This window comes from Gouania willdenowi, chromosome 13 (genome assembly GCF_900634775.1).
Source record: "Gouania willdenowi chromosome 13, fGouWil2.1, whole genome shotgun sequence".
Classification (NCBI taxonomy): Eukaryota; Metazoa; Chordata; class Actinopteri; order Blenniiformes; family Gobiesocidae; genus Gouania; species Gouania willdenowi.
Genome location: NC_041056.1, coordinates 41,242,591 through 41,269,640, shown reverse-complemented (window position 1 = coordinate 41,269,640; position 27,050 = coordinate 41,242,591). Strand labels below are relative to the sequence as shown.

Below are 27,050 nucleotides of genomic sequence, written 5' to 3'. Positions count from 1 at the left end.
ACCTATATCAATGAGACCTTGTTATGTCCCACGATGCACGTGCAGAAAAGTAGAGGCGTGGCTTCTGGTAAATTGCAGATGCAGGGGGAGGAAGTGAGGCTGTTTAGGGCGGGACATCGAGACGTCCTCTCAGAAACTCCGGATATCAGCTTTAAGCGTTTTTTTCTGTGCCTGTAGTTACTTGTGTATCTACTGTGTGTATTATCCGGTCCAGGTTCTTGACACACCCACCACGCGTAAAAATTGACCCAAAGCGCGTTAAGTCTGTGAATGAAAACGTTCTGAAGCCAGGGAGGCCGACAGGGCTATGATGTCGTTTTTTTGGGGCTGTCCAGAAATCAAAGTACATGGAGTTTTCCCAACGCTTGTAAATATCATTGAAATCCATGAAAATGATAAAGTAGACTTTTAATTTGAAAGGCCTTTGTTGAAAAACAATGTAACAGGTTGATTTGATCAGATAATTGATCAGATTATTGCAGTGTGAGGATCGGACACATTTTTCTGTCCGAGCCACAGTTAAAATATCTCTTTTTTCCCCCCTGATACCAACAACAGATTAACGTTTGTTTCTGGGATTATATTAATGTCTACATTCAAAAACGATCAGCGCGCATCAGTTATCATCATCATCATTATCAATACGACACCTGTGAGCTCTAAAGCGTGATCGAGTGTGATGCGCAGGAGGTTTGAGGAAGACTACTTACTACTTTTGCGCATGGGAGAATATAGCCCATAATGAATGACAAACCAAAAGTCAAACTGAAACAAAGGTGATGGTAAAGTTTAAGTTACAGAATGGACCTGCAAACATGGTCGCTAAGGCTCTAAAATGAACTCACACTAACTGTGTGCACCAAACCAGTGTTAGATGATTGAGTGGAAAACTAGGCCCCGTTTACACAACAATTTTTTTAAAGTGAAAACGCTAAAGTTTTGTTGCGTTTTGTCTGTCCGTTTACACCTCTTTGAAAAGGCTTCCCTCTCCGTTGGGCTTAAATCATCAGGTCCTGGAACACCGGCCGCGTGTTCCGGCAGTGAAAGAGACACAAAAATGTCACGGAATAAAAATAAATTGAAAGTGCCTTTTTCTAACTAAATGAACCAATAATATCACGTGAACACAACCAACCAATTAACCTAAATGATTCATAAAATAATGATGAATCAGCGTTAAAGAAGCACAGGCAATCGTCGTTAGAGTGCATCCGTCTCTAACTCTGAGTGATAGATGTCACATCTGGCGACCGTGGCTCAGGTGGTAGTGGGTCGTCTTCTGATCGAGAGGTTGGGGGATCGATCCCAGTACCTGACTATGTGTCGAAGTGTCCTTGGGCAAGACACTGAACCCTAAGTTGCTCCCAGTGGTCGACTGGTGTGTGAATGTGAGAGTGATTGGGTGAATGAGCTGATATGTAAAGCGCTTTGAGACTGCTTTAGTGTGGTGATAAAGCGCTATATAAATCAAGTCCATTAACCATCTGCCATGTTTCAGCACCAAGGACAGTGAAGAATAATCACTAATTTAGCCACTTTTAACTTGTACACCAATAAGGCCATAACTCCTCTAATGAATCAGCAGCGTGGCAGAAAATGAAAATATAACCTGTGCTTACCTTTTATTTATCCTCACAACTTTTGTTTCCCATATTTCCCAGCTGAGGCCTGTCTTGTCTTTCATAAATCTAGAGCAGCAAATTAAGCTCTGGCTCACTATCTCCGTGGTAACAGGTAACTTCCTGTGTCACGAGCACGTAGAGAGAGGAACACTGTTGGTGTGAACTTCTAAGTGAACTTCTCCAACAAAGTGTTGATTTATTTCACCATCAATTGGATCAGAGGAGACGTATTTCAGATTCTGACCACAATCACAGTGCTGCACTCTTACTGATATTTGTCTAAACATGGGGTGGAGCTTAATATCTACCTTTGTAACACAGACTCTGGTGGGACTCAGACGCTGCATGGTGAATAAACGGTCAGGTGATATTTGGATAAGTGAAAGAAAGACGCACAAATATTTGCTGAGGAGGCGAATGGAGGCTGTCCTTGAGTACATGAAAAAAGCATGTGTAGCTGTGTGTGTTACATAAAGTAAGTATATAGTAAGTATTTTTTTTATTTATAAAGTGGTTTTCTGAGATAAAAATCAAAAAGTGCTGTACAGAACAGAGAGGAAATTAAAACAACAGGAGCAACATCATAAAAAGAAAGTAAAACAAAGAATTTACAACAACAGCATCATAAAATGATAAAAGGATAATAAAAGTTTAAAATCCATTTAACCAAAGGCTTTTCTGAACAGCGCAGTCTTCAAATCATTCTTAAAAGAGTCCACACAGTCCCGGAGGGACTAGTGCAGGTCATTCCAGAGTCTGGGGGCCACAGTCTGGAACGCCAGGTCTCCCTAGGTTTTAAAATTAGTTTTAAGGATCTTTAGGAGACCCTGGCCTGAAGACCAAAGGGTGCACCCTGAAGTGTAGGCGCACAGTAAGTCAGTGATATACAGAGGAGCCTGACCATGCGACCGAGGTCAGGACAAGAATTTTAAACTCAATACGAAATTTGACCAGGAGCCAATGAAGATGAAATAGAATGTGGGCTGGTTTGAGTACACCAGTCTAAAGTCTGGCAGAGCATTTTGGACGATTTGAAGTCTGTTCAGAGTTGACTTGTTGAAACAGGTGAAAACAGAATTACTATAGTCAATGCGGGACGATATGAACGCGTGGATGATCATTTCGAGATTCGATTTTGCCAACAGATTCCTCACTTTAGAGACATTTCTCAGGTGATCAAAACAGTTTTTGGTCAGCTGACACGACACTGACCCTCCAAAGACATTGACTGATCAAACACAACCCCAAGGTATCTAAGGCTGGTTTTCACCAATGAGCCCAGAGCACCAAGGGAGTTCTTCATCAGAGGGACTTTTTTTAATTTATTTTTTAATCAGGAGCAATGATCAGAGTTTCTGTTTTAATAGAATTAATTTGAAGGTAGTTCGATGACAGCCAGTCTCTGATACACAATTCAAGAACTCAAATAAAAAGTGAAACTCTGAGTCATTAAAGGATCAATACAACTGGAGATCATTTTTAAAACCACGGATCAACCGACCAAGAGGCATCAGGTACAATAAAAAGAAAACAGGCCCCAGGACAGAGCCCTGGGCCACTCCACATGTCAGGTTGGACACATTCAACATTACATTGTTAATAGCAACATTAAAAGTTCTTCCATTTATATATGAGGTAAACCACTGGAGAACAGCACCAGAAAACCCCATCTCAGATTTGAGTAGATCGATGAGAATACCATGATCTACAGTGTCAAAGGCAGATGTCAGATCAAGTAAAACCAAAACTGTGTAGTGACCAGAGACAGCGGCCATCATTACTGTATGTCACTGGAAACCTTCACAAAAGCAGTTTCAGTGGATATACCTAAAGCCAGATTGATATTTATTATAAAAATCATGTTGCTCCAGGAATGAGGTTAGCTGCTTAGCCACCACTTTTTCCATGATTTTTGACATGAAGGGAAGTTTAGATATGGGTCGGTAATTTATAGACTCTCCGGGATCAAGATTAGGCTTTTTAAGAATGGGATTCACCATAATGTGTTTAAAGAAGCTGGCCTGGGGACCGAACCAGATTGAAGTGAAAGGTTTATCAATTTTACCACCCAAGGACCGACAACAAAAAAAACCCTTTAAAAATAGGGGAGTAGGAACAACGTCCACAGGGCTCGATGAGGGTTTCATCTTGCTCACTAAAACCTCTACAACCTGTAGGCTGACATGAGTGAAGGAGGATCATGAACACACGGGGGCTAATGCAGTGAACAAGCTAGCCAAAGAAGGAATGATACTGGCCCTAATGTCTTGCACTTTGTTCACAAAGAAGTTCCAGAAATTTTCAATGATGTCAAACAAGACTTTACGATTTCTCTTATTCCGTAAAACAAGATTTCAGAAATAAGCAGAGCGGGCGTGTTTTACTATTTCATTTAACTCCATTATCATTTCTTATATATTATCTGAATCATGACATAACCTAACCGCTAGAGCGGACATCGGCTCGTCTGTGAACGGTCGCATTCACAGACCACCGAGTTGCTGTTAGCTTACCAATAAACGGGAATAGATTTGTCACCTTTATAATAAGTGTTGACTAGGCCACTGGGAGTGAGGCCCAAGGCCAAGACAGGCTGACTTGATAATAATGTATCATGTTTTTTCTGCAGTCAGTGCCTTCTCCTCGTCCTTCTCTCTCTGAGTTCTAACGAAGACTTTTTCCTGTTAAAGTCGTTTCTTCCCACTATTGCTAAATGCTTGTTCATATGGATCTTGTTGGGTTTTTTCTTTCTTATTATGACTTTTATATTTTGATAAGCGCAATGAAATGACTGTTGTAAATTGTGCTATACAAATAAAGTTGAATTGAATTATAAGATGGAGTCTATGCACCTCTAATTCTGTGGCTTTCCACAACCGTTCTACTTTCCAGCAGCTTCTCCTAAAGCTAAAAATGGCTTCATTCGTCCATGGACAAGGTTTTTTATGAGAACCTAGAGTATTTTTAGCTGGTGCTACTGTGTCCAAAACAGTCAAACAATGTCTATTAAAGTTAATCAAAAATGTGTCAACATCATCACAACTAGCAAAGGTAGTTGGGTCAAACGAGGCAGAAAACCCACTGATTGCAGAGTCATTAATAATGCGTCTCTGCTTTTTTACATTGGTATTAGTCCGTGCCAGTGTAAATGACAGATTAAATACAATACAGCAGTGGCCACTTATTAGAAGATCTTCAATTTTAGTTGGTCAATTTTACACCAAAAGAAAAGACCAAATGTTAAGTATGACCTTTAGAGTGTGTTGGACCCGACACATGCTGTACAAAGTAAAAAGAATTCATTAGAGATACAAAATCAGCTGCCATGGGACAGGAGGAGATTGAAATCACCAAGAATTAATACACTCTCCAGCTTAACAATACATGACATGAACTCAGTGAATTCATCAAGGAATAAACGAGCAGGACCGGGAGGTCGGTAGACTAAAACACTGTGAAAAGAGTGTTTGTTTCCAACCTTACACATCTGGAGCTCGAAGGAGTTGTACATGTTCATGTCCATCAGTTTGCAGCTGAAAGAGTCTCGGTACACGAGCGCCAAACCGCCTCCACAACACATGACCCAAGGAGTTCCAAACACGAATCAGTCTGGAGGGCACAGCTCATTAAGATGAAAATACTCATTCTCCCATTGCCATGACTCCATGACGCACATAAGATCCAGCTCGCGGGACATGAACAGGTCCTTCAGGAGATGAGCTTTGTTGGCTAGCATCTAGCAAACACAGGCGTAGAGCAGCGACGCAGCGGTCAAAAGCATCCGTAATCCATCCCGCGGCTCCGGGGGAGGCGACTGCACAGTGGCATCTAAGTGGCAGATGATGCTGGCCGCGGTCCAAATGCATGGGAGCCACAGGCTGGATCCACCGTAATCCATGAGTTTCATGGCATCCAGGAGCAATCCTGGGATTGGACCTCCAGTACGCCTTAATCCTCAGCAGGAGTCTTTCGGCATGCTTCCTCCGTGAGACAGGTGAGGGCAGCAGGTAAGCAGGTACTGAGGCCAAGTGTGGAGGGAGTCTAGATGCTAGATCCTCAAAGTTGTATTTAAGTCGCACCTCATAAGACCAATTAAAATCAATAAGTGCCTGATGGTCATACACTATCAGCGCAGACATTTTGGCACAAAATTTCAATCAATGCGGCCACAAACAAAAGTTCCAGTAGAGCAGACAGACGGCAGCCGGTACACGCTGGTGCCATCTTGGTTCAAGGTGTGTTCAGGGAAAAATTAACCTGTGTCATGACGGTCTAAGCCAACCCTGTTCACTATTAGTGGGTGAACAATACAACCAGTGTGTAGTGTCAGAGTTACAGCAGCAGTAAACCTCTACGTCGCATCACATGAAGCCGTTTGTCATGTTAAAAGTTGGATGCAGAAAGAGTGACGAGTAAATAAAGCTGAGTTATTAAAGAAACTCACCTCAGAACAAATCATTCTATATGTGAACACATGGATTAGAATAGTGGCGGCAGCAATGGGTTCAGGATTAAAGAGAGATCTGCTTTATTCAAACACAAATTAAATCAGCAACCTTTACACAATAAGACTAACTTTGCGTATGATACTACAGTCAAAGTCAGTCTGGGAATTGATGTAATAAGTAGAACAGCTCTTAAGTCTACTGAATTACAGAACCACAAAAAAAGCACAAAATGACACAAAAAACACATTCAATGAGAGTAAAATACACGAAACGACTCTAAACACACAAAACAACAATAAAGACACAAAAAGATGACATAAATACACAAATGTACTCCAAAAACTCAAGCCAATTACAATTGTTCAAGAAATATACACAACAACAAAAATACACAAAACAACTACACTAACCCAAAAAAAAAAGAAAAGAAAAAAACAGAAAACAAAAGCACACAAACTGTTGTTTACTGTAATAAAGCTGCAGTTTGTAGAATGTGTGAGACTGGAATGGAAACAGTCACTAATGTTGACATGAATGTTGATCATGTGACCCTCAGATCAGATATGATCACATTTCTGTGGCCCTGCTGTGATGAAACCTACAGCATCATTTAAAAAGATAAAGTGTTTCCTCTAGGTGAGCTACGTTACCTGCCATTCCTGCTGAGACCATGTGCACCTGCGTGGAGTCGGGCTCCAACACTCCATTCAGCTTCTCTTTGGCAGTGGAGTAAGCAGCAAAGTATATGGCTCTGTTGGAAAACACAGAGGAAGAGAAAGGAAGAAAAAAAGGAAGAGGGGATGTTACACGGAGATGAAGTAAAGATGATTAGCTTCACCTAACCAAACATTATCTGTCAGAGAGCAGCTGTACTACGAAGCAGGATACAAACACGTTTACTTAAGCCAGGTGATTTCAGCCTGCCTTCGTGCACGCTCCAATTAAAGGGGTTGAGATTACAGCTGGCAGATGTGCACCAACCGGGATTTTTAATCAATAGGCAGCTCATTTTACAAGAGAACTGATTGTTCAGGAGGCGGGACTTCAGTACTCGCTCATATCTGATCCACTTCATAACCTGGTTACCAGACCAGGTTAGGTGTTCAGCCTAAGTTACCTTGGTGATTTAACCCGGTAAGACGTTAAAGGTGCAGTCCGTAACTCTTATAAAAGTGACTTTTTGTCATATTTGCTAAAGCTGTCACTATGTAAGGACAGCCTTACATGAAACTAGTATTTTGTGTGAAAAAAACAGGCTCATTGAGTTCCTCCTGCTGCTCCTGCAGCCTTTGGCAGATTGCCAGAATGCACCGAGACCGAGCAAAAAGAACCAATCAGAGCCAGGATTGTGTTTGATGGACTGTGACAGCTGTTGCTCACAGTGCCGCCCCTTTCCACCGTGGCCAAAACACAGCAAGAGGTGTCCCAATCCGATATTGATATCGGATATCGGTCCGATATCAGCCAGAAAACAAATATCAGATTTTATCGGACTACATCTAAAATCACCGATATAAGCGCTCTAAAATGTTCCGCTCCAGCACTTCTATCCATAGGTGACTGTGGTTCAAACTCCAACAAAGTAACCTACTGTTGCTGACTATTGTTCTATGTTTGAGTAATCAAGCCTTTTCTAACATTAAAAACTACAAAATCAGCAATAAAAGCATTTATAATTCGTGCTGATATCGTATCGAATCAGTATCAGCCGATACGCAAGGTTGCAATATCGGTATCATATCGGAAGTGAAAAAGTTGTATTGGGACATCCCTAAATATAACGCTTCTCCATTCTCAGCTTTAGTAAAGAAAATAAGACAAACCAGCTGCTGATTCCTTGTTTGTTTCTTCTAATTAAAAAGACTCCATCTTCTTATCAGGAGGTGTTGGAGCAGCACAGATGTGACGCTCGGGGCTCGTCTTTAATCAGCATCACAGACCAGGAGTTTACTTACACTCCACGTGTGCATCTGCTACATTAGCCTCCACTCTGCTCCTCTCCTCACCCTTTAGCCCACAGTTAATAATTAGAAGTGAGAAACGGAAGCAGTCGCTCTGTTTTCTAAACAATGCTGCTGCTGTTTCCAAAAGAAACGCATTAATCTGATGATAAACTACACCTTAATGAACATGGAGACGTGAGGCTTTTTCATCACCTGGTGACCACAAACAGCCCTGTGGCATTGTTCCGCGCACACACACACACAGGCACACACGCATGCACACACTTTAGTGCTAAAGCTGCCAACGATTATGTAGGCGTCATGGATCAATACATAAAAGATCATTATTATTTTTATCCTCAGAATATACAATTACCTTCTCAATTACTAAAGTTAAAGTACAATGAATCACAATTACTGAGCCTAAAATAAATAACCTAATAAAAGTTAACTATCGCTTATGATAACGGGTCCTAAATCAACTGTAAAATACACTAAAAACAAATATCTATCATTTAATTTATCTCTTATCTACTGATTACCTTGTTAGGGTTCCAAATCAATGAAAATATTGATTTTAATATTTTTGGTGAGGGCGTCTGAGCCTTTTTTTGTGTCAGTAAAACCATAGATTTATTTATTTATTTTGTAATGGTAAAATGTGTGAAAGATTGATATGAAACATTTTTTAATATTTGTTAATGACATATGTGTAGAACTGTACAAAGAACTGTAACATGGTTCCCCAGTTTTGCATTTTTGCAAATTATAATTGTAGTTCGATGCTTACATTTATAAAAAGCTCATCTCAAGTGGAGTATTTTATTTCCTTGGACCGAAGCTGTACGACCTAGCAGTAAAATGATTGGTAGGGGTCAAAGTTCATGAAGTCACAAAAACTATTTCCTATAAGTTTAAGGTCAAGAACTCCTCAGAAAAGTGAATAAAGTGAGACTCAACGCTCTCAGTACGATGATGCTCAGCCAAAAACAAAAAAAAATAAATACTTTTTTCTCTATAACTTGGCCACAAATTGAAATACAGTGCTCAGACTGGTACCATTGAACGACATTTCCTTTCAATGTGTGACCTTGACCTTCACTCAAGGTCACATTTAAGGTCAGTCTTTTGTTTTTCCAGCATTATTACTTTCAATTGCATTAGTAAAAAGAACAAACTTGTCAACAAATCCAGATACAAGTTGTAATTTTTGCCAAATACGTATTCGCCTTGCCAATGAAGGTCTTGCTATCGCTGTCAGGTGATGCTTAACTGCTTAACTAGTTGAAGTAGTGACAGTCGACGTGGAAGGACAAGTGACATCTTGTCTTCATTTTCAACGGTTCGCTGCACACGGGGAAATGAGCACCAGTCACTCACGGGTGTAAATCAATCATTTAAGTGTCAGTCTTGGTCCCACACCAGGTGTGAGACCTGTTTATCTTTCCATTATTTTTGGTGTTACTGGAGTCATAATGTTAATTTTTGAAGTCATTTTTTGTTCATTTGTCTGGTTTTTGTATTTTGGGAGTGGCATTTTTCATTTTTTTGTCATTTTTCTGTTGTATTATAGTCTGTGTATTTTTGCAGTCTTTGTTTATTTTTCTGTAATGTTTTTTATGTTTTTATAGTGGTCCTGTTAATTTTTTTTAGTCACTTTGTGGATTTTTACTGTGTTTTTGATTATTTTCTGTAACTTTTGTGTTCTTTTTCTCAGTCTTATGTGTTTTTGGTGTAATTTTCTCAATTTTTGTAATCACTGTAATTAGGCAGTCTTTTTGTTTATTTTTCTGTAATTTCTGAATTTTTGTATTGGTCATATATATATATAATATTTTTTTTTGTGTAAATTTGTAGCCATTCTATGTATCTGATGTTGTCCTTGTTGTGTATTCTTCTGTAATATTGTGTGTTTTTGGAGCAAATTTGTCTGCCTTAAATATAAAAGTAGAATAAAATCCTTTCAATCTCCAGGCTAGGATTAAATTGATTCTGAATTCCTATTTAAACATTATTCAAATTAAAATTTAAAGAGTGAAATGTGGATGTCCTGATTCCAACTGTTGTTCCCTGATCTAATTTGTAGTTTTTTAATAACTACTAAAGTAACGTATGCAAGTATAACCAATCTGCTCAGTTTAACAATCCACATAATGTCCCTGTCCCCTAAAGCGATGGACGTAACACTCTCACCTGGATGGTGCCACGCCCACCAAGTTTGGGCCCAAACCCCTGAATAGAGAGCGAGGTCCTTCTTTCTCCAAAATCAACCTGAAGAAGAAGAAAAAAAAACCCACTATGAGCACGTTGAAGAACTTGTAAAGATCAGTCAAATTGTGTCTTATGCAACCCTTTGTAAACTTTGTGTGACTGTTCAAACAAAAACACACAAAAACAAAAAATAAAAATTAAAAATGTCCTCCTGTTTGTCGCGCCCCACCTGTCATACCTCCATTCCACACCACAGTTTGAAAAGCACTGCTCTAAAGCAGTGTTTCTCAAATGGGGGCACCCCTAGGGGTAGGCGATGGCACAACAGGGGGTACTTGAGTGAGAAGAAAATTAAGCATGAAAAACATGGGTTTTATAATGTTTATTTTTAGTTAAAAATGACAATCCCACTGAATATTACCAGCAACTCACAAAACAACAACAAAAACACACAAAATATACTGAACAATAAAAAGCACAGACAAACAACAAATTACACAAAATGAAAGAAAAATACCCAAGATCACTACAAAATACATAAAAATACAAAATGACAAAAAACACACACTGAAAGAGAACTATTTAAACTAGGAAAAACCTGTATTCGCAAAGCAAATACGTATTTGTCAATTGAAAATTGAAACTGCAAAATTTGTGGAAAACAAATCTATATCATAAAACTGGTTAAAAGTACACATTTCTGAATTGTAAGAAATGTTCATGTGGAAGACATCTTATTGTGTGTCTTTTCTTGAGTAATGTCCTTTAATGTTGTTGTTTTTACTAAATAAACTGAAAATAATAATGCAGGAAAAACAGAAGACTGACCTTGACCTTAAATATGATCTTGAGTGAATAGGTGAATATATTCACATTGATTCATGTTTAGGGCTGGACAGATCATGTGTATCAAATATGAGGCTGTTTGAACTTTGTATATGAGCTATAGTGTTTTTTCTATTATGGCGTGCTAAATGTAAAGGGAAAACCAGCCAAGACACAGCATTTAGAATGTGATGGCGAAGGATTTTCCAGTGACATCATAGGCTCCTCCCACTGATCGCAGCCTGCTTTTTCTTCATCAGCGACCTGCTCCCATCTTATAAGAGTCATCCAACACAAAATTGAAGTTAACATAACATATCGTCTTTCCGCTAGAGCCGTTAGCGTTGGACGCCACTAAAAGCGGAGCGCTCTGAGACCGCAAGGCATGATGGGTAGTTTTCTCAATGAGTCTTGTTTAGGGATGAACAGTCATCACGTGTATCAAATATGAGGCAGTTTAAACTTTGTATATTAGAGTTATATCTATTTTTCTATTATGGTGTGAGCCATGAACTTTGACCCCTACTGATCTTTTTACTGGTAGGTCGTACAGCTTCGGTACAAATATATAAAATACTCCACTTGAGATGAGCTTTTCATAAATACTGTATAAGCATCAAACTTGTACTATAAATATTGGTAAAGATATGGACAATTGTGTTTTTTACACTCGACGTGACCTTGACATTTTGGCGCCAAAAAAAGGTCGACTGCACATCCTTGACATTGCCTCTATGAGATGACATGTGTCATTAAGTTATAGGGGATTTTTTATTTTATTTTAACCTTGAGCAAAGTTCAAGGTCACACTTTGAAAAGAAATGTTGTTCAATGGTACCAGTCTGAGAACTGTATCTCAATTTGTGCGCAAGTTATAAGAACTTTTTTTTGTGAGGTCATGAACTTTGACCCCTACTGATCTTTTTACTGGTAGGTCGTACAGTTTCGATCCAAGAAAATAAATTACTCCACTTGAGATTAACTTTTCAGAAATATAAGGATCAAACTTGTAAAATTTTGGGTTCTGACACTTGACGCGACCTTGACATTTTGGTGGCAAAAAAGGCCGACTGCACATCCTTGACGTTGTCCCTATGAGTTGACATACGTGTCATTAGTGCTACATTAATAGCCTAGGAGGAGTTCAGGACAAAGGAGTTGCGGAACAAACAATTACATTGTATTTGGCAATTTTCAATAAAAAACTAATTAGCAGTCCACAGAAACATTTTCCAATAAAAAAAAAAAACATCCTGTTGACAGTGTTTCATGCGATTCTGTTTATTTCTGCGTTCAACAGTGAATTCCGTTTTCATTGGTCGATTCCGTGATTCCGTAAACGTGGATTTTATAGGTCCCTACTACATAGTCCAAAGAGTGGATGAAGAAGTCCAACTACATAGAAACCTTCTTCCCATCTCAACCAAAGACAGCGCCACCCTCTGGTGGTGGATGAAAAGGGACACATTGCCAATGGTGTCAACTTTAGTTGAGAAATACATCTGTGTTCAAGAATCCTCAACACCATCAGCTAGAGACACTAAGACCAGAACCATCTCATGTCCTTTCTGACAAGGTAAACACGCTACTTTTTCTGCACAGAAATAGCTAATAGTCTAACACAGTTGATAAGCTTTTGGTCAATTTGTTCTTTTTTTAGAGAAGAATTATTCGTTTTATGTCTGAATTAGTTTTGGATCAAGTTCTTCAAGTTCAAAAGGAGCACTGTAAATATTCTCAAATGTTTGTAGCCAAAGTGCCATATATTGTATTTATTATTATCCAGTGAAAACAATCCATTATCTTATCTTTGTCTTTTTAAAGAGTTAAAAGAAACAAATCAATTTATATTATTTCATTCCCTCACCCAATGAGAATCAATAAGAGGTAAGGATAATGGAATCGGAATTGCTAAATTCATATCAAGAGCCATCCCTAATTACACACAAAACCACAACAAAGACACACTAAATGAGAGAAACATACACAAGATCACTACAACATACACAAAATATAACAGAGACACATATAAAACGACATAAGAAAACCATACGACACCAAAAACACATACAGAGAGAATAATTTAAATAATACCAACAACTCTCAAAAATTACACTAACACACAATAAGACAGAAATAGGGATGTAACGATTAATCGTAAGGCAGTTAAAAATCGATTCATAGGTATCACGGTTGATATCGATTTTCTGAAAATTGAATCGCAGTACTTTTTTAAAACAGCAGAGGGTGGAATCTGCTACTACTTTCTTTCTGTACGCCTTCTACTCTTAAACATGTTCATAAATGATTCATTACCCCTTTAGCACCAAAAGAATATCTGTAATATGACATGAATATCTGTAAAAGTCGGGGTTTTTTAAAATAGCTCTGTCTGCTAGCATAGCATCTCTTCTTCACTGCACAGAATATATGCATGCACACCGACCACTGGGTTACCAGCGCCCTCTGCTGATTCAAACAAATATCTGATGTAAACAGGGCAATGACTGTTTTTTTTTAAAGTCCAATTGTTAAGGCACAAAATACATTTTCAGTTGCACATTTAAAAAGAAAAAGAACTATTATGCAATTTTGCATTGTTTACTATAGAACCAGAATTTAAATTACAAGGCTTCTTCTTCATTTGTATTATTCCTTTATTTATTTCATTCAAGATTTATTTTTAGTTAAATTGCATTGTTTTGAATAGTTTATCAAGGGATTCTTTTGACAATGAAAAATATAAGGAAAATAGTACAGTATTTTCTATTTTTTTTCCCCAAAAAAATAATGGAATATTTTTCAATCATCATTTGTCTACAGTCCCATTTTGTAAAATAAATCGTGAGAGAATCGTAACGTGAACCCAGTATCGTGAATCGTTACATCCCTAGACAGAAATAAACTGAATAATAAATAGAACAGATAAAAACAGCAAAATACAAACAAAAAAATATATACTGTATATACTCAGACCATGTGACTGGGACACCCACTTGAGACAGTGAAGGGGACCAGGAGGCGACATGCGGGCCACACTGGCCCCGTTGACGGTGCTGAGCTGCACCTCAGACACGTAGAGCGTGATGGAGGACGACTGCAGACGCGTCTTCACCACCTCCAGCGGACAGGTGAGTATCGCCCCCACCGTGCCTCCACATCTGGAATGACAGAGAGAGAGAAACAGGTAGAGGAGGTGAGGATGTGAAGCACAGACCGACTAAAGTTTAGCTGCACTGATGGAATGTTAAAGATCCATGGAACGTAGACGACAAACAGCTGTAGAAATGCTTCAGTGAACAATAGCAGCTCTGTGACTTGCTCACTAACAATGGTGTGACCACATGTATTAAACACTACTCAATCAGACCATAACAATAGACACATTGGTCTCAAACTGAGCAAGCATCTAATATCTAACCAAGACATCCAACCTTCAGCAAGAAACGCATTAATCCACGTTTTATTGCCATACAAATATTCCTTCATTTGTCACTTGCACATTGTTGTGTTTTTTATGCCATTGTTGTTGTTTTGTTATACATTTTATTTGATTTTTTTTTTAATCTTTTTCTAATTGATGTCTGTCCCACAGCTGTATATTTGCACTTTTATCCTATGTTGGTTTTTATTTTTGTTCTTACTGTACTTTGGCTATTCTATGGTGTTGCTGCAACGAGTGAATTTCCCCCATGGGGATCAATAAAGGTTAATTCTATTCTATTATATTCTACAATAAGCAACCAATACCTTAAAATAGACAAAGGCAACTGGTGGCCCGGGGGCCACATGCAGCCCTCGGTCTAATTTTGTGCAGCCCCCCAAAAAAAATTATAAAACAGGAAGTTGTAAGTTAAATGAAGCCCAACATGACGCACAAAATGCAGGAACACAGAAAACGGAATGCACAAAATGTTAAAAGTACACAAAATGATGACAAACACACACTTCAACACAAATTGACTTAAAAAACAACAACATATAGAAAAGGACTTCAAAGACACAAAATGCACATGAAAATGCGCAAAATGACTCGAAAAACACACAAAAAGGCAACAAAAATGTGTCATATTGACAAGAAAATAGACAAAGTGAATTTAAAAACACATAAAAGGTCTAATGATGATTTGGCCCTCAGATCAGAATCAAACACATGGGCAACTGGGTCTAATGTTATGCATCCATTCAAAGAAAACAAACTAAATGACACAAAAAACATACATATTTTCTAATTTTTTTGCAGTATTATTTGTGTTGTAATTAATTTGTGTTTCTTATCATCTGATCTTGTTTAATCGTGTTGTTGCAAAAGTGAATTTCCCCTCTGGGGATCAATAAAGGTGTACTCTATTCTATTCTACACAACAAACTAAAACAAAAATACACAAAATACTCCAAAATGGCGTCAAAAACAGAAATTGAAAACAAAAAGACTCCATAAACACAAAAGTCTCCATAAATAATGAAAATGTACACAAAATTACATAAAAAACACAAAACAACAAAAACACACATAAAAAAAAGACTCAAAACTATACAAAACTACAACAAAAACACAAAAAGAAAAATTATGAAAATTACACCAAAAATATACAAAACAACAAAAATGACTAAAATAAATACATAAGCTATATCCATTTTAATCAATTTATACAATTGCAAAATTAAAATGTATACTCATTCAGATTAGAGCCATAAATGCAATGGGACTAATAATTTGCATATTAATTTATTTCAGTGGATTCGTTTTTTGGCCAAAAATACAAAATATGATAATCAAAATAATAATCAATAATTACAACCAAGCAATAATCATCACTATCAAGTTATGGTGATTAAAATGCAATGGGAACAAAAGCATATGGTCCCAGCCTTAATGGATCATGTTTTTCAGCAGCCGTTACATAATATTTGTTTGCAAATAAACCATGAGGGCACTTTAACATTTGTGACATGATTATATAAAGCAAAGGTTGAGATCAAACGTAGGAGTGACATTGGTATTCAGAATCAGAAGTAATTAATTTTTCCCAGGGGGAAATAACTTATATTACAGCCGCTCAAGAAATATTACAAATAGAAAGAATAAACGTTAAACAAAGAAAGAAAGAAAAAGAGAAGAAAAAAAATGCATGTAATTAAGTAGAAGACTGATATTAAATAATAATTAAATACACACATATTACAGCAGTGAAAAATAAATAATAATAATAATACAAATATACAGTTACAGTGATGCATTATAAAGTTTGATCTCCACAGGCAGGAATGATTTCCTGTGGCGTTCTGTGGAGCACCGTGGTGGGATCAGCCTGGTGTTGATGGTTCTAAAGGTGCTGAAGGTTCTCCTGTGACTGACCAGCACATCATGGAGTGGGTGGGACTCATTGACCAAGATGGCCTTCACCTTGGACAGGCTCCTCCTCTCTGTCACACCGTCAGAGAGTCCAGTTTCTGGGTTAATCGAGTTATTATTCAAATAGTATGAACGCAGATAAAAAGCTGTGTCAACACAGGGCAGGCAGGCCATCACATGATCACACAGTGGACTGGAGAGCAGAGGTGAGGGGTGATGTCAGTGTCAGTGGTTTAAGTTCAAACTGTTTCCATTCCAGCTGTCATTGCATGATCTGGTTAGATCTCTGAAGCTAAGCAGGTCTGGACCTGGTTAGTAGTTGGATGGAGACCACTGAGAATTCCAGGGGCCAGTGGGGGGGACAGTCGCTCCAGTGGTATCTGTCACTGTGTCCTTGGGCAAGGCACTTCACCCACATTGCCAAGTATGAATGTAGTGTGTGTGTGAGTGTTGGTGGTGGTGGGAGAAAACGATGGTGCACTATGGCAGCCATGCTTCTGTCAGTCTGCCCCAGGGCAGCTGTGGCTACAAGAGTAGCTTACCACCACTAAGTGTGGAGTGAAAAAATTATGTCGTAATTCTGTAAAGCACTTTGAGTGTCTAAGATGTGGCGTGTGCAAAAATATTGATATGAAGATATTTAATAATTTTTTGTAATTGCAACATACAAGACATGATGAAAACTATGTATATATATACACATGATACACAGAGATAATACCATGAGACAATAGGTATAGAGTGGATATTTACGAATGCACAGTGTGTGTGTGTGTGTGTGTGTGTGTGTGTGTGTGTGTGTGTGTGTGTGTGTGTGTGTGTGTGTGTGTGGGGAAGAGCCACTGTGCAGTATACACTTTGTTTTACTTGACCGTCATTCATGTGAAATTGATAAACAATGTTTAGTAAATCCTATTAAATGGATTCAGTGCAGTAGGTAAATTCTGAATTTCTTCAGTGACAGATATCATGATGTATCGTGGATGAAATTTCCCTTGATATATTGGTTATTGCCGTATCATGATAATAGCATTATCATAGGGAAAAATAATGCAATATATCATACGAGGGTATCGCCAGCCCTATAAGGCACTATATACAGTATAATCCAATGCATTATTATTATTAGGTTCAAACTATAGAGCCGTTTAATTCATCTGCAGAGATTTGTGTGTGCATGCAGTGTTTGTGCGCGCGCACCACGAGTGTTTGTATGTGAGCGTGCAGAGTGTGGTGGTTTGTGTGTGTGCGCGTAGAGCGTTTGTGTGGGCGCAACCAGTTAGACGTTAACCATTGCTACAAAAGATAAACAAACATAACAAATTAGTTTCTAGGCTTTACACCAATCTGATCGGCTATATCGCATCAGCCGATATTTTGCATTTTATGTAATTACCGTATTTTTCGGACTATAAGGCGCACCGCATTATAAGGCGCACTATCAATGAATGGGTCTGACTGGGTCTATTTTCATACATAAGGCGCACCGGTTTGTTATTATTATTATTATTATTATTATTAAGACGCATTAAGCGAAATAAAATAGTCAGATAAGTCAAACTTTATTCAACTCATTAACAATAATTCTCAACATTGTTCAGGTTTAACACATAAAATACAGAACAATACACTCACTTTTTCAGTTCAGTATGTTGAAGCACAGTAGTTAATTTCATACATAAGGCACACCTGATTAGAAGGCGCATTGTCGATTTTTGAGAAAATTAAAGGATTTTAAGTGCGCCTTATAGTCCGAAAAATACGGTAATGTGATCTTCTGTAATTTCTTAATTCGCCGATGCGATCAATGACATCATTGTCATGATGAAACTTTCTGTAGATGCTCCCATTGCATTGTTTTATCGTCTCATTAACACCGAAGTGTTGTCTGCTTTACGCGACACGGCTTTATTTCACTCACATTTATGCACAAAGGTTAAAACCTATGAGTGAACGGTAAAAATGTCGATCGGTTGGCAGCAGAGCAGCTGAGCACCGGACTTCTTACACAGTCTACCAGCTCTGAAAGAGGGGACAGTGTCTGCTGTTAGTGTCTGTGTGTGTGTTGTATGTGTGCGCATTTGTTTTGTTTATTCAGGCCGAACATGTTAAAAGAGAGTCCTAGAGCGGAGCGATGCCTAGGGTTGGGCACCGAGAACCGGTTTCAGATAGGAACCGGTTCCAGAATTGTTACAAAGATGTTTGCATTTCGATTATTGTTTTCGAGTCATAAATGCCCATACTAGTTTGTTTCTGCGGCTTGCGCTGTTTTTTTATGCGGGGTTTGTATAAGATGTGTTCAGAACGCGACTGGTGTGTGTGTGTGTGTGGCTACGATTTCAGTTTAGACCGTGCAGTGAAAGGGAGATATGAACTAAAAAGCCCAGTAAAACTCCGGGAAACAATAACCAGGAACAAATATGATCTCCCTGGTAAAGACAGTAGCTCTAACAACAGGTACAATGATAAACTGGTGATATTACAGCCTGTGCAGTAAGGGGACATATTTACTCCGCCTCTGGGTCTTAGTGCCTGCCAGTCGATGAAGCCTGTTCCGTTTACCAAGGCCCGTGTGTGTTTAATAAGTCCGTGTATCCGTGTCAAAGTCTGCATGTTTATGACTATAACACAGAACACCACCCATGAGAACTGTTTTCACCTTTATTTTGATTGTAGTTTTGAATCAGCAGCTCAACAATAACACATGGTTTCAGTTTGGACCGCGGAGCGCAAGGGAGATAGGAACTAATCACCAGTAAAAATCTCAGTAGAAGTCTGGAAAACACGAAGCAGGAATAAATATTATCTCCCTGGTAAAGACAGTAGCTCTAACAACTGGTAAAATGATAAACTGGTGATATTACAGCCTGTGAATGCAGTACGGGGGACGCATTTACTCCACCTCTGGGTCCTAGTGCCTGCCGGCCGGTGAAGCCTGTTCCGTTTACCAAGGTCTGTGTGGGTTTGATAAGTCCGTGTGTGTCCATGTGAAAGTCTGCATGTTTATGCTTCTGTCCATCCACTCTTTTCATTATATCCATGTCTTTTAAGGCTTTTATTAAATAGTGTCGGCTGTCGTCGGGGCCGCCGCCATCTTGGATTATGTCGTCACCAGCGCGTCATCGCCGCAAGTCGCGCAAGATGACCCAAATAACTGTAAAGAGGTCTTATATTAGTCTATTTTCTTTTTAAAGTGGTGTTTTTTTTGTGGCTTTAGACTCCAATTACATTTATGTATATAATATGTTCCCCACAATATAAACAGGTTCTTTTACAGTTACAGTTGGGGACCTTTGTTAATTGAATACCCTAGTTACATTACAGCAACCATTTTAAACTACATCAACTAAGTGAATTAATAAAAATGGCCTGTGTAAAGGCTTTTTCAAATTAAAAAATTATCCTGTGAAACCTGTGACCTGTTGACCAGCACAACTCAAAGAATCGAAATCGAGAATCGTTTAGAACACGAATTGAAATTGAGAATCGGAATCGGAATTGTTAAAATCCAAACGATGCCCAACCCTAACGATGCCTCTCATTTACTTTTGCTTTCATAGTGAACACTTCTGTCTCTTTCAGGGCGGTGGACACAGAAGAAGTGTGTGTGTGTGTGCGCACCACCTCCGCTGTGCGCCTGTGATTAAGCACTATAAGCAACAGCAGGTTATACGATGCCACAATCAGGAAATATGTCTTTGCTCCTAATGCTAATGCTAATTAATGGATGCTTCACATAGTTCCAGTGTGGTCTGTGTCCATAGCTAGTTTACTCTCTGTAGATGCTTCACAGCAGTCATTGAGAATCACATGAGATTCCAGTTTAATTCAACAGCTGCAATGTTTATTTTGCTGATCACTAAAAACGGCATACAGCTTATAATGGATCTGATCCGGTCACATGTTCCCTCACTCCGCACATGGTCGCGTGACCAGCACATTTATTTGCAGTTAAAGGGCCACGCACCCACACACACACACACAACAAATGTTATATATATAAAAAAAACAACCTCCTGATCGTGTAAAGCTTATTAGTTTCATTCAGATTTCTGTTCAAGTTAAACAAAAATCACTCCCAACAGACTCAGAATTCAGAAACCAATGAAATGATCACACTTTAAACTGAAATTCAGAGTTCAATAAAGAAATTAGGAGGCACAAGATGAGTAGTAACTGATAAAAGTCTCGCTCACAGAAACAGGCGTGTTCTCAATGATCATAGCTCCGCCCCCTGTCTCTCTGGGTCAGGTAGAATCATTTTAAAATCTCTCTCTTCCCTCCCTACAGCCACAACATCAGGAGAACAAAAGAAACCACAGAGCTTTAACTCCTTCCTCTAGTGCAGTGGTTCTCAACCTTTTCATGCAGCTTTTTGGGGTCCATCCATAAAGTCAGTAAAATGATGGTCCATTGTTCTATGAATCTGTGATAACCACATTTATTTATTCATCTGAATAATATCCACTGTTATCCCGGAACGTTTATTATTATTATAGTCATCTTAAAGATGGAAATCCTATTTTTAATCACTAATAAAATGGGTTCAACGTGACCAAATATGGTGGAAAAGGTGGTGAAATGGGATTTTAAAAACCACAGAAATTGATTAAAAGTTGCAAATCAGAGTGGATAAAAACAGACAGAAAAAGTGGTAAAAAGGGTTCAAAGTAAGGATGCACCGATCGATTGATCGATGCCGATTTCTCTTATTTTTGGGGGATCGGGGATTGGCCGATCCTTGCATATGAAATCGATCTTTTCCGCCATTCTTTTCTACCTCCGCAAAGGTGTTAAAGTCAGACATAAAGTCACCCACTGTCTCATTCTGCTGTGAGATGACTGACAGACCCCGCCCACCAGGTCATGTGTGAACCACAGCCGTAGAGAGAGAGTAGCGACAACTACATTCACTCCAACGGTTTTTTTTTTAAAAAGAATTTACAGCAACGGCGGCTCATGGAGTCTCACAATAGTTCCAGAAGTGATCAGTTGACTGTCGTAGACCAATAGAGCTAGAGCAGATTAGATGGTTTGTGATGCACTTTTGAACAGTAAGACATTGAAATAATAATAATAATTAGATATTATTATTATCAGCGCATATAAACTCAACGTGTGCATTATTAACAAATTATTAATAATACATGAGTAGCATATGATGGTGTACTGTATAACTATTGTAAATCAATGCAGTTATTGATGACATATCTAAAATCCCAATTATGTCACTCGGAATCAATGGATTCGATCTGCCCGTCAATAACTTCCAGAACTATAACATTTGCAAACAAAACACGACCTCCTTCACCATTTAAGAAACCACCACACCACTGTATTTGAAGCATTTGAAGCTAGAAATCAAGCTAATGCTAAAGATCCCAATTAGATTATTTTCTAAAATCGTTCAGCCCTAGCTCAAATTGTTCGAAAAATAATTTTAGTTTCTTGAAGCCTCTGGCGACCCCCTCCCAGTGTCTCGCGACCCCAAATAGGGTCCTGACCCCAAGGTTGAGAACCTCTACTTTAGTAAACACTGTTAGTAGTTTACTATGTTACACCTGCAGTGCTCTCCAAAACATGGGCATTCATTTGCTTTTCCAACATTCCGTCACATTAGAATGGTTGGAAATCAGATCAGGTCAAAGGTCAAAGGTCAAAGGTCACAACCTGCAGAGTTTGTACCTCTGTCCATTCCATTGGTTTTATTTCAGTGCAGATAAATACATAACAAGCCTGAGCCAGTTTTGGGCAGCAGCAGCAGCTCAGAGGGTAGAGCAGGACATCCAATAACTGGAAGGTTGCTGGTTTGAATACCACTACATGTCCTTGAGTTCCAGGTATGGTTGTGAAGGGGCGGAACATTTACACGAGAACTTAAACTTGGGAATTATGGGAGTATTCAAAACTATAAACTTTATGGAAATTACTCACTGGAATTAAGCAGAAATTGGGAATCATTTTAAATAAATGTATCATATCAAAACATAAAAATTAGCATTTAAGGGTGTACCAGTATTGATATTGGTTCGATATCAGCCAAAAAAAAAAAAAAAAAAAAAAAAAAAAAAAAAAAAGAGTATCACATTATATTGGCCTGCATCTAAAGTCTCCAATATTATATAATTTTTTTTTTATTGGATTTGAGGTTATTTCAGGTTCTTTTAATTTAAATATAAATATAATAATAATAATAATAATTATTATTAGGTTAATAATAAATGGGACGCTCACTTATTAATATTTTGTGTTGCAGAAAAAAAACATTAAAAATGCAAAATATTAATAATAAACAGACTAAGTAGACTACACAATTATATAATTTATTCATAAGTTGCGTGACACGTTTTTTAGTTCATTGTTTTCTTTGTTCTGTTAAAAAAAAAATGCAGAGTACTTTTGATGACAGTTGTCTGTGAAAATGACATTTTGTTTGTTAATTAATAATAAAATAATACATGGGTCCGTTTTCCTTACACCTACTGTTGCTGACTACTGTAGTCTGAGTAAAATGGTGTGATCACTATAATATTAATATTACTAATATTACACAATAATAAACGTATGTGTGAGGATTGTATGGGTTTGGTATCGACCAAATAGGCAAAGTCGTAACACCAGATTTGTATCAGAAGTAGGGATGGGCGATATTGACAAAAAAAAGTATCCCGATAATTTCTGGTATTTATCATAACAATAAAAATCACAATAAATAAAAACTAGAAATAAAAAAAATCACAACTTAGTGTAAACAGGTTCCTTACAAACACATACATCTTAATACATCAACAGTAGACACATAAAAAAAGGCTACAATAACTGCTGACTCAGAGTTCATGAGCTGATTACTAGTGTTATTGTATGTAATTCATTTATTCCCTCACTTGAAATAAAATTATTTTAAAAAAAAAGCACATGAAAAGCATAAATAACTCAATTAGTGTTTTTACTGCTGATGAATCTTTTTCATTTATCTAATAATGAGTTACATAAAGTTATGATTGATAAATATATCTTTCTGATTTCTTATAATTAAACCAGATCAAGCTGATGATTTAATAAACCTGACACCCCTATGAGCATCTATACAATATTCCAACTAGCAGAATTTCACAACCAGTGGGAAGTTGGAAACTTACAATGGGAATTATTGGAAAACCAGAATTTACTAAGTTAATGGTTGACCCTTAACTGAGCTTAAATATGTGTGGAAATTTACTGTAGGTTTATTTTCATTGGTCCATACCTGCATGTGGGAATGTAAGAAACAATTTGCTCTGTTTTAATTTAATATAAAGGTGTGGAAGGGAGATAGGAACGAATCACCGGTATATAAATCCCAGTAAAACTCCAGAAAACAATCACCAGGAATAAATAGTTGCTCTCTGGTAAAGACAGTAGCTCTAACAATGGGTAAAATGACTCTGTGATGTTACAGCCTGTAAATGCAGTACGGGGCCGTATTTACTCTGGGTCCTAGTGCCTGCCGTCCGGTGAAGCCTGTTCCGTTTACCGAGGTCCGTGTGTTTAATAAGTTTGTGTGTGTCCGTGTGAAAGTCTGCTTGTTTCCATCTACTCTTCATTATATCCATGTCTTTTAAGGCTCTTAAATAGTCTCGGCTGGAGTCCGAGCCGCCGCCATCTTGGATAATGTCGTCGCCAGCACGTCGTTGGGTGAGTGCAGAACCACCCGAATTAACTAAGAAAGAGGAATTATTTAATTCTGAATTAAAAAACGGAATAAACCAGCCACTTAATTCGGAATTAAGTTTAATTTGGAATCTAATTAGCATTTTATTCCACTTTAAAGAGGAATTAAAGCTCCCATGTAAATGTGGCCATTAAAACCCTGACAACCAGTAAAAGAGGATGGGAACTTGGGAAGCAAGTGAACCGGCGTACACACTAAAGTTCAGTGTTGCAGCTCGTGGTTTTAATATGAAATATGCTGCTTTCTGTTATTGTTGTGTTTACTGAAAAGATGCTGTGTACTGTAAGTGTTTCTCTCTTAAAAATATATTGTTCAATCAGTCAGAAACACTTTTACACAACAGACAAAACAAAACAAAAGTCTGTTCTGTGAACTTGATGTAGTGTTATTTACAATTGTACTTTTGTGTTCTTTTAGATGTGGAAAATGTGTTTGGTCATGTTTACACTACTTTGGATTAGAGTAAAAAAACCTCATTGTTGGCAACCAAAGTTCAGTGTTTGTTTTTGCAGCTTGATTTTAATTTGAAATATGAAACCAAGTGTTCAGTGCCACTTTTTGCACAGGAGAACAAAAGCCTGTTCTGTGTTCTTGAAGTAGTGTTATCAGAATATGGGCTGCTGGCCAACCAGAGATGGTTATAGGACACACGCTTGTACGAGCTGCAGCGAGTATCTGAGTGCGCTGACAACAACTACACTAGGGCCCTATAAAAATCCACGTTAACGAAATCACAGAATTTACCAATGAAAACGGAATCTACCGTTGAACGTGAAAATGGACAGATTCGGGTTGAAACGCCATCACCGTGAGGAAAAGTACGTTTTTTTAATGGGGAAATGTTTCAGGGAGCGTTTATTATGGTGCACCGCCCACCCCCCTCCCATCCTGGCCGTTTCAAAATCACAGTCTAACCGCACTAAACACGGGCTAAACTGCCAAAAAACACAAAAAAAAACCCACACAATTCATCACTGAATCTTAAATCAGAGCAGACCAGTTTTGGGCAGTAACATTACTTTTGACAGTAACTAGTACTGTAACGCAATATTTTTTGAGAGGGGTCCAGCTGCAGAAACTCCATGCCCCGGTCTTCCATGCCCCGCTCTGGAATCTAACCCTCCATATATGGGCTCCTGCACAGCAGCTTTTCACCTGAAGGTGGCAGTATTGCAACATTTTGGGTGCCAACTGCCGTCAACAACCAAAGGAAAAGAAGCTACTCTTCTTCTATTGTTAGACGAGACAGTAGTGGTACACGTGTGTTTTTTCTTGGAACAGCCTTTCTCAGGACATAGTAGGTAAAGAGTTTTGTTTATGTTAAAATATCGATAAAATTATTAATCTTCAACGTATGCAGTGCTCAGACGAGAGGGGTCCAGCTGCAGACTATTACTATTAGTTTCTTCAGGTGATCTGTTGATTTAAAATACAAGAACGACATTAGCACAAAGCTTTTCTTTTTTTTAAATGAGGCAGAGCTAACGTGGGCTATTTTTCTTTAAAATATGTACAAATTTTAAGCTTTCTATTATGTCATGCCATTGAAATTAGTCGCAAGGGTTAATTTTGATTTAGATTGTAATAACAGTCGTAATCGAGTGCGTTTTTTATAATAAAGGTTTCACAGTTTACCCTGGGAAATATAAAAATATCGTTTGAGTTATTGTATTTGTGTGTCCATTAAAAAAGGATGGCATTGTTTGTCTTATTTAGCAGAGGTTCTTCATAATATAAATTAAAACTGTACACATTTTAAATGTAGATTTGAAGGTTTTGTGTCGATTGTTACATAAAAATCATTCTCTGACCAAATTTTGTTGTTAATCCGTGTAAATCCGTGTATCATATTTCATATTTGCCAAAGTACGTGACCCGGAAGTTACTCTCATCCGACGCTAACGGCTAATGCTAACGGCAGTTCGGCATGACAAGATCGCTGCTTCCAACTGTGCATCAGAAACGTGTCCTATTTGCTTTAGCTGGTGTTTAACACAGAACCTCCTCACAGACATTTAGGAGGATTTAGAGACTCCTAAGTGTTGCAGAGCTAAAGATATCTCAGAATGTGTAACGCTTCACTTCCGGGTCACGTACTTTGCAAATCGGTAATGGAGAAAACAAATAAAGGTGTTTGTTTTCCATTTTCTGTACCGAAGCAAAATAGTTTGAATTTGAAAAACAAGGCGTTTTTCATTTTTTCATGTTGGTTTTGGAAACAAATATCAAATAATAAGTGTTTTTTTTTTCATTTTTCATGTTTTTGTTATATAATGATGAACGAATGATACACGGCTTCGTGTACCCTTCGTTCTTTAGTTATTTAGTTTCAAAACCAAATTTTTAAAAAAAATTGATTATTTTTAATTTAAAACCAGAAACTGGAAAACCAAATTCCAAAAAAAAACCGATGCATTTCTGTATTGTTTTAAGTTCAAGATAATCAAAATACCAATGGTAGCACATTGTTTTGTTTTTGTCTTTTTAAAAAGTACAGTTGATTCTATATCTATACCGGAAAATATCTGGCTTTGAAACAAAAAAACCGAAGAATTATTGTTGTAGAATTAAAGCAACTTTTTCCAAATGAACCCAGTTCACTCACTGATGCTTAATGTTTTAAACGTTTTGTTATTTTCAGATGCATGTTTCAATCTTTAAAAAAGACGTCAAACCTGAGGTGAGCTGCTGCTTCAGTATCACTGCCTCATTTTCCCAAAACTACAGTCATTTAAGTTATATAAGTTGGAGAAACACTTTGATGTCCATGTGCAAAATACAATAGCATTTAAAGGTAAGATTCACATACACGCAGACAGCCTATTGTGTAAATGCACATCTGATATCAATGCTGATTAAAAAAATGCTCCTATTAGTTATACAAGTTATTTCCGTCCTTGTTCTATTCTTTGTCTAGTAATCATTTTATTTTTG

General features: G+C 37.9%; 1 protein-coding gene across 2 annotated transcripts in view; it reads right to left on the bottom strand.

The window, feature by feature from the left end:
• The window catches only part of LOC114474751 (solute carrier family 25 member 36-A), a 45,069-nt gene that overhangs the window by 5,556 nt on the left and 12,463 nt on the right, over nucleotides 1-27,050 (bottom strand). For both annotated transcript variants that reach the window (XR_003675390.1, XM_028465256.1), the window contains exons 2-4: nucleotides 14,046-14,210; nucleotides 10,207-10,284; nucleotides 6,721-6,821 (exon numbers count right to left, since the gene is read on the bottom strand). Coding sequence is in view for 1 of the 2 variants with exons in the window: in XM_028465256.1 (XP_028321057.1) it covers nucleotides 6,721-6,821; nucleotides 10,207-10,284; nucleotides 14,046-14,210 (344 nt within the window). In the remaining variant the exon portion in view is untranslated. The remainder of the gene's footprint in view (nucleotides 1-6,720; nucleotides 6,822-10,206; nucleotides 10,285-14,045; nucleotides 14,211-27,050) is intronic.